Here is an 8,576-nt window from a genome sequence, read left to right on the forward strand (position 1 = left end):
TAACTCCAATTCTGGTGCCAGTTTGGGCGTTTTACGCCAAGATGTTTTAGGCTGGATTTGGACGCCAGTTTGGGCCATCAAATCTCAGGCAAAGTATGAACTATTATATATTTTTGGAAAGCCCAGGATGTCTACTTTCCAACGCAATTGAGATCGCACAAATTGGGCTTCTGTAGCTCCAGAAAATCCACTTCGAGTGCAGAAGGGTCAGAATCCAACAGCATCTGCAGTTCTTTTTCAGCCTCTGAATAAGATTTTTCACTACTACATAATTGACTTTTACTAACATTTAAAAAATGTTACCAAATCATATTAAAATGTTACCTATATATATTAGTAACATTTTAACAAATGTTAAATATACCCTATGTTACGAAAGAGTTTTACTAACATTTTTCTAAAGATTTAATAACATTTAGTAAAAATGTTACGATAGATCTTCTATAGTAATATTATGAGAAATGTTACAATAGATATATTTTGTAACACTTAGAAAAATGTTACCATAGATAACTTTTTGTAACACTTAAAAAATTGTTACAATAGATATTTTATGTAACACTTAAAAAAATGTTACCATAGGTATTTTTTGTAACACTTAAAAAAATGTTATCATAGGTATTTTTTGTAACACTTAAAAAATGTTACAAAAGATCTTTAGTAACATTTTTTTAGTTATATTATACTATTTTTTATTTTATATTATACACAATATAAATATACTAAAATTAATTACTACAACATGAAATATTTCATTAAATTCACAAAATAAAATTTTTATAACCTTTTATATTAATCAATAATCATTGTACAAGTTTGCTTCGTGGTGTAAATAAAATAAGAAAAGAAAAAAAAACACTTATAGCACTTAAACTCTATGAACATTCCATATAAAAAATCAGTGTTTTGTTGTGAATTAGATCAAAGATACACTGAACGATGTGAAAAAACTAAATGTGGTACATCTTCAACTTCAGCTAGCACAACTTCAGCTCTGAGTTGTTCATGAGCCTGCAGGATTACGAAACCAATCAAACTCAGGTAGCATTGAAGCAGCCCCACAACATAAGAGAACACATGTGTACAAAATATAAATTTTAGGCAGGGAGATCATTTCCATTTAATATGCAAATAATTAAAATATGAACTTACAGTTTCCCACCAAATATCAAATTGTGGTAAATAGAGAATTGATGGTGTGGTTCTTCTAGCTTCACCAAATATGTATACCAATGCCACTTCTGGTGTCTTAGCACTAGGATCTGATAGCAGAGATGGAAGTCCTAATGAATGTTCTTGTTAAGATATAGACAAGAAAAGTATTCACTTATTAAGATATAGAGAAAAACAAACACAACCATGCAAAGCAAATATATATTCTCCTCACTGCAAATAAATCACAGGAAGAAAAAAGTAATCATCATAAATAGATAGCAGAGCTGGAAGGACAGTTTCTCCATTATCAGAGAAAAGTCACACACCTTGCCAATATTGCTCAAATTTCAAGAACTCTTCAACAGAACACACTCAAAATAACAAATTGAAAACAATATCAATACCTTGACTTTCAGAGCCATTAGAAAACTAATTCCAACTGCAACAAGACATTACTTTTCCTCTCATAGTTCTTGCATTTTTTAGCAGATTTTACTAAAGATACTGCACAGTTTAAGTATTTAACAACCAAATCTTAGCAAATAGCAAGACACCACAAATGTCATTAATTAAGAAAATTACACATGAAAATGCAGAAAATCACAAGATAAAAAAGCTAGCAGAACAAACCTTACCAGAATTGACAACAACCAGTGACGGGTAGCGCACTGTGAGGGCGACCAAGAGAAGAACAAGACTAGAACGGCTGAACTGGAGTGAGGGAAAGCAGAATGAGACCAGAAGACTGAAAAAGACAATGAAGATGCCGAGCTGAGAGTGAGTGAGAGTGGGGATCAGCAAAGAAAAAAATACAGAACTTTCAACAAAGAAGCGAGAATTAGAAGAAACGTTGAAAAATGGTAACCAAGATATGAAGGGGAAAATTGAACTTACATTATCAAATTCAATTAATATATGAGAGTGTATACTTCTAGAATTTAGAACCATCAAAGATTCACCATCTTTCTAGTTTATTGAAAATGCTAATTGTTACTTCTTGGATTTCTTTAGTGCTCTACACAAAAGATATATATTTGACTATTTAATTGAAAAAAAATACCATACATAAATTACAACTATGGCATAATCATAAGCTGTAATACTCACTGGGCAGGCTGGGGTATTGTAGCAGATGGAGCACTAAGTGCTGTTGCCACTTTCTCTCTAAGACCCTAAACATTTCAAACACATAAGTGTGCAATTTTAGTTATACAAAATGAATTTATTGTTCTTTATTATTATAAACAAGTCTAAAACATTGAAATGCACCCTATGATCATATTAGAATAATGCTACTCTTCTTCTGCAAGATATTTTTTGGAACAAAATAAAAAATAAATTGGAACAAGCACGAAACGGAAAAGTAGCATCATCACCTTAATTCTTAAGAGATGTACAAGAATACAGCTAACAAAAAGTTTAGCAATCAGAAAAATTCCAGCAGGTAAGATGATTAGTCCTCCTTTCTTCACCTACCACTAGGTATTGATGGAGAACAATGAAAAACAAAAGAAAATTGCACCTACCACTTCCAGCAACACAATAGTGGATCTCCTTGTTGGTGTGAAGATGCTCTTCAAAGAAGCTTTTGATCTTCTCTTCATAGTTTGGCAATTTCTCTAGGCAAACCTCACAGACATCTTGCAGAAAATGTGCCTCAAGTCAATCTGTAAAAGAGGCACGCATTAACATACAGCAAGAGTTTTCATAAAGTCATGTTTTTGCATTTTATTCATTATTATTTGCATATAGTTATTTGTTTTGAGTTTAGGAGTTAGTTCTAAATGAGAGTGTGACACATGAAATTGTGGAAATGAACATTGGCATAACAAAACCATGTAGGAGAAAATATATACTTGGTTAATCGCAGGAGAAATCTTCCATAAGGTGACCATATATAACAAGACAATCCATAAGGAATATGAATTAGATAATGAAACATGCAAATGATATATTAATGATCATATGCCTTTAAAAGCAACAACTAAAACATATACATAAAGCATCAAGAGAAACTTCAATGTGAACCTACATAATGCACGAAAGATGATTATCATGACCATTTTAGTGTATAACACAAGATGATCTGACAAAATTTTCTCCATTCAAGACAAATGGGGAATTATTGCAGGAGAGGGAGGATACCAAGGTGATTGGTTAGTTCATCAAGTAGAAGAATGGTTGGGTTCATAAATAGAGCTCGAGCTAGTGCAATTCTCATTCTCCAGCCACCAGAAAAATCACGTGTCTTCTTTGCTTGCATCTCCTTGTTGAAACCGAGACCATGTAAAATTTCAGCAGCATGCTTTTCTGCAGTTGTTGCATCTAGGGCCTCTAATCATTCATAAATTCGTTAAAGAGTTTTACCACCACCATCGTCCTGAAATTAAAGTCACTTGGAGAAAGTTAGCAACGCATCCAAATAACATAACAAATGGGGTACTAGTCAGCTGCTTTACTACTTAAAACAAACATGAGCAGCCAAAGCTTCCGCTTCTTTTTCCAACTTCAATCTTTCCTCGTCGCAGTTTATGACTGCCTCCAACACAGACATATCTGTGGCTTCAATTTCCCTGCTAAGGTGATAGATATCCATGTGCTCAAGAATCAGAAGTTCATGGAAACCTATTGCCGTAAGCAAAGTAGATTTTCCACATCCATTTAATCCAAGTAAACCATAGCGTCTAAAAGAAATTTAGAGTACTTGCAACTATTAGTAAGAATCCAGTTACAGATACAGTAAAATATCTAAGCCTATCAGGCAAAGGCAGGCAACAAACCTTCCATAGTTTAACTCCAATTCAGAATCAACTATTAGTTTAACTCTAATTAATATTTAACAATATAGAAACATCCTTTTACTGCACAATATTACAATTTTACCTACCTCCAAAGAATTTTTAATAGGTGAGTAATTGGTTACCTTCAGAAAGGAGAACCAAGCTATTGACCCTGCCAATATGGTAGAATGCCCCTGCTACAGACCAGCTGCTCGGCTAGGCACTCAAATACATGCACCCACGCTAGCAACAATAAGCTAGATGTAAGACACACTAAACTCGGAATATCTACCAAGTTTTAGAGAAATTATGCATTACCAAAATTGATAACTTTTTCTTTTTGGGTATATATATTTTGCTCAAGAAAATCTGCATCATTAATTAAAGTTTCAAATAGCTAATTAAAAAGACTTGCAATCAGAAATCAGAAATAAATGCTCAAGAATTGACTCACATTAAACTTTGAAGCATGGAAAATGATGGTGGGAGGGCATATGCAATCATAAAAAATTTGAAATTCAATTTAAAAAATATTTGAAACTTAAATTCAACAAACTTAAATTCCCATATTTATGTTTGTTTTGCAACAGAAGAAGCCAAGACAAAGTGGTTTTCTTTTTTAGTTTAATTAATTACCTTTTACAAGACCATGAATATTGTAAGGGCATAGCACTGCCTCTCAGCACTATGAGCCGCTTGAACACATCTTCGTTTCACAAAGTAAAAGTAATAAATAAATCAATCAATCAATAAAAATTAATTACAAAAATAATAAAAAGATAATTTATTAATTGAATAGAATACCTTTCAGACGGAGAGGGTCATTGGGGAAAAGGGTGATTTCAATGTAATGGGGATGCTCTAGAGGACCATTACGGGACAAGTAGTAAACAACATGAACCTGCATTGCTTAAGCTTCACCTCCAATAGACTTTGTGAAACTGCATGTTAGTTATAAAATCATTAAAATTCTTTTATCCAACTATTAAGCTTTCAGAAGAACAATCATGACGATATAAGTATCAAAATAGATTTTTGGAAAATAAAATAAAGCTTTGTCCTGGTACTCTCTTAATTAAAAATTAATTAATACATTTATATGTTTATGATGTTGGTTTCTTGATTCTTAATTTGATGCAAAAAAGTATAAAATGAACTGAAGTGTTTATGGATTACACTCTTGCATTACTTACATTACTGCCATGGCAACACAGATATAATCTATGAAAGGGATTTCAAATTTCAAATTTGAATTTCAACCAGAACAACAACAACATGAATCAACAACAATGTCAGATCATGCAGGATTTCAATATCTAATTTCAGAACTGCAATCAAATTTAACTCTAAATCCAGAAAATCACTTACTCTCAGAAACAATTCCGAGGAAAGTAGCAGATTGCAAAAATAATAGAGAAATCAGAACATCTGTTGACGAGTCCAGCAAACCCGCTTTTCTCGCCGGATCATCAGCAGCGACGTTTGCGATTGCGGTGACAAAGACGATGCCTGAGGGCGGTGACCGAGATCGGAGGCGGTTCTACGATGACTACAAAGCCAGGAGCAATTGAGGGCCACCTACACATCGATGATGACAATGACGATAGCTAATGCGGCAAGCATTGGCAGCAACAACGAGCAGCGATAATTTAGATCTGGATCGAAATCAGCAATAATTGAGAAATTGAAGAACTCTGTGAATAGAAAAAAATTAAAGAAGAGAAAAAATGCTTACCGCAGTGGAGAGTGAAATCGAGAATTTGAATCTGAAGGCAGAGCAAGAGATGATTGAGGTCTCAAGAGGAGTGAGATAGGATTTACAGCGTTTTTCCCAGTGTGAGGAGGAGTAAGAACGGTTGTGAGTGGTTTCTATTTACTCTTTAGATTTTTATTTGGGAATTGGGAGTTACTTTTAATTAACAATAGGTAACATTTTTAGGAAGTTTTTTAAAAACTTAATATATTTGCCAACATTTATAAATAAATGTTACTTAATATTGAATTTTATGACCATTACTAATACTTTAACAAATGTTAAAAGAGAAATGTTACTAAATCTTCAAAATGTAGTAGCGTTTGCTCAGGTCCCTCAATTTCAGCCAGAAAATACCTGAAATTACAGAAAAACACACAAACTCATAGTAAAGTCCAGAAATGTGATTTTTGCATAAAAACTAATAAAAATATAGTAAAAAGTAACTAAAACATACTAAAAACCATGTAAAAACAATGCCAAAAAAGGTATAAATTATCCGCTCATCACAACACCAAACTTAAATTGTTGCTTGTCCCCAAGCAACTAAAAACAAAATAGGATAAAAAGAAGAGAAAATACAATAAATTCCAAACTTATCAATGAACTTAGTTCCAATTAGATGAGCGGGGCTAGTAGCCTTTTTGCTTCTGAATAGTTTTGGATTTTTCAGTATTACCACCGAATACATAAATGCCACAGACACATAATTGGGTGAACCTTTTCAGATTGTGACTCAGCTTTGCTAGAGTCCCCAGTTAGAGGTGCCCAGAGCTCTTAAGCACACTCTTTTTGCTTTGGACCACGACTTTAACCGCTCAGTCTCAAGCTTTTCACTTGACACCTTCACGCCACAAGCACATGGTTAGGGACAACTTGATTTATCTGCTTAGGTCAGGATTTTATTCCTTTGGGCCCTCCTATCCATTAATGCTCAAAGCCTAGGATCCTTTTTACCCTTGCCTTTTGGTTTAAAGGGCTATTGGCTTTTTCTGCTTGCTTTTTCTTTTTCTTTCTCTTTTTTTTTCTTTTTTTCGCCCATTCTTCTCTTTTTTTTTCGCAAGCTCTTATGTTCACTGATTTTTCTTGCTTCAAGAATCAATTTTATGATTTTTCAGATTATTAATAACATTTCTCCTTTTTCATTATTTCAAGAGCCAACAATTTTAACATTCATAAACAACAAATTCAAAAATATGCACTATTCAAGCATTCATCTAGAAAATAAAAAGTATTGCCACCACATCAAAATAATTAAGCTAATTTCAAGATAAAATTTGAAATCCATGTACCTCTTGTTCTTTTGCAATTAAAAATATTTTTTATTTAACAAAGGTGAATGATTCATAGGACATTCATAGCTTTAAGACATAGACACTAGACACTAATGATCATGTAATAAAGACAAAAACATAGGCAAGACATAAAGAATAATTTTCAAAAAATAGAAAAAATAAGAACAAGGAAATTAAAGAACGGATCCACCTTAGTGATGGCGGCTAGTTCTTCCTCTTGAAGATCTTATGGAGTGCTTGAGCTCCTCTATGTCTCTTCCTTGCCTTTGTTGCTCCTCCCTTATGGCTCTTTGGTCCTCTCTGATTTCATTGAGGATAATGGAGTGCTCTTGGTGCTCCATCCTTAGTTGCCCCATGTTAGAACTCAGTTCTCCTAAGGAGGTGTTAATTTGCTCCCAATAGTTTTGGGGGGCAAGTGCATCCCTTGAGGTATCTCAGGAATTTCTTGATGAGGAATTTCCTCATGCTCTTGTTGAGGTCCATGAGTGGGCTCTCTTGTTTGCTCCATCTTCTTCTTAGTGATGGGCTTGTTTCCTTCAATGAGGATGTCTTCCTCTATGACAATTCCAGCTGAATTGTATAAGGTACAGATGAGATGAGAGAAGGCTAACCTTGCCAAAGTGGAGGGCTTGTTCGCCACCTTGTAGAGTTCTAGAGGTATGATCTCATGAACTTCTATTTCCTCTCCATTTATGATACTATGGATCATGATAGCCCGGTCTATTATAACTTCAGACCGGTTGCTAGTAGGAATGATAGAGTATTGGATGAACTCCAACCATCCCCTAGCCACGGTTTTGAGGTCAAGCCTTCTTAATTGAACCGGCTTGCCTCTTGAGTCTCTCTTCCATTGAGATCCTTCCACACAAATGTCCCTAAGGACTTGGTCCAACCTTTGATCAAAATTGACCCTTCTAGTGAAAGGGTGAGGATCTCCTTGCATCATTGGCAAGTTGAATGCTAACCTCACATTTTCTGGACTGAAATCCAAGTAATTCCCCCGAACCATTGTGAGCCAATTCTTTGGGTTCGGGTTCATACTTTGATCATGGTTCTTAGTGATCCATGCATTGGCATAGAACTCTTGAACCATTAAGATTCTGACTTGTTGGATTGGGTTAGTGAGAGCTTTCCAACCTCTTCTTTGAATCTCACGTCGGATCTCTGGATATTCACCCTTTTGAGCTTGAAAAGGACTTCGGGAATCACTTTTTTCTTGGCTACAACTTCATAGGAGTGGTCTTGATGGACTTTTGAGATGAATCTCTCCATCTCCCATGACTCGGAGGTGGAAGCAATTTCCTTCCCTTTCCTCTTTCTAGAGGTTTCTCTGGCCTTAGGTACCCTTGATGGTTATAGAAAAACAAAAAAAGCAGGGCTTTTTCAACACCAAACTTAAAAGGTTTTCTCGTCCTCGAGCAAAAAAAGAAAGAAAGAAGTAGAAGAAGAAGAAATGGAGGAGATGGAGGGAGGTGAGTGGTTCGGCCAAGGGGGGAAGAAGTGTTTGTGATGTGTGAAAGTGGAGGTAGTGAGGAGGGGTATTTATAGGGTAGGAGAGAGAGGGAATCCGTGTGAGAATAGGTGGGTTTGGGA

The 8,576-nt window shown here is 34.8% G+C and overlaps 1 protein-coding gene and 1 long non-coding RNA gene across 11 annotated transcripts; both read right to left on the bottom strand.

Annotated features, from left to right (window-relative positions):
• On the bottom strand, nt 775-3,415 carry LOC107629401. Of its 7 annotated transcripts, XR_002360556.1 has the most exons (7): nt 3,301-3,415; nt 2,682-2,822; nt 2,263-2,327; nt 2,050-2,170; nt 1,791-1,900; nt 1,153-1,295; nt 775-1,011 (listed from the first exon to the last, which is right to left on the bottom strand). XR_002360556.1 is itself a non-coding variant. In XM_016332205.2 (6 exons), the coding sequence occupies exons 2-6, from the start codon at nt 2,757-2,759 to the stop codon at nt 922-924; spliced, it is 453 nt and encodes a 150-aa protein (XP_016187691.1). In that variant the 5' UTR covers nt 2,760-2,822; nt 3,301-3,415; the 3' UTR covers nt 775-921. The 7 variants fall into 7 exon arrangements, 4 of the variants coding, with proteins under 4 accessions (XP_016187691.1, XP_016187675.1, XP_016187707.1 ...); XR_002360553.1 differs by lacking the exon at nt 2,050-2,170 and having other exon boundaries at nt 1,153-1,262; nt 1,786-1,900; XR_002360550.1 differs by having other exon boundaries at nt 1,791-2,170.
• On the bottom strand, nt 3,503-5,804 carry LOC107629444. 4 transcript variants are annotated; one of them, XR_002360560.1, is made up of 7 exons: nt 5,671-5,804; nt 5,304-5,590; nt 4,740-4,876; nt 4,572-4,641; nt 4,254-4,304; nt 4,079-4,178; nt 3,503-3,839 (listed from the first exon to the last, which is right to left on the bottom strand). It is a non-coding gene; the product is annotated as an uncharacterized LOC107629444 (long non-coding RNA). The 4 variants fall into 4 exon arrangements; XR_002360561.1 differs by lacking the exon at nt 4,254-4,304 and having other exon boundaries at nt 3,503-3,728; XR_002360559.1 differs by lacking the exon at nt 4,254-4,304 and having other exon boundaries at nt 3,503-3,780.

This window comes from Arachis ipaensis, chromosome B01, assembly GCF_000816755.2.
Source record: "Arachis ipaensis cultivar K30076 chromosome B01, Araip1.1, whole genome shotgun sequence".
NCBI classification, from domain to species: Eukaryota; Viridiplantae; Streptophyta; class Magnoliopsida; order Fabales; family Fabaceae; genus Arachis; species Arachis ipaensis.

What these genes read in the sequence shown, in the direction of transcription:
- LOC107629401 (XM_016332189.2), bottom strand. Translation starts at nt 2,759, where the DNA reads ATGAAGAGAAGATCAAAAGCTTCTTTGAAGAGCATCTTCACACCAACA. An exon ending in ACAATACCCCAGCCTGCCCA is followed by an intron (nt 1,901 to 2,262) that starts GTGAGTATTACA and finishes TGTCTTTTTCAG; the next exon opens with TCTTCTGGTCTCATTCTGCT. An exon ending in TTGATATTTGGTGGGAAACT is followed by an intron (nt 1,012 to 1,152) that starts GTAAGTTCATAT and finishes GTAATCCTGCAG; the next exon opens with GCTCATGAACAACTCAGAGC.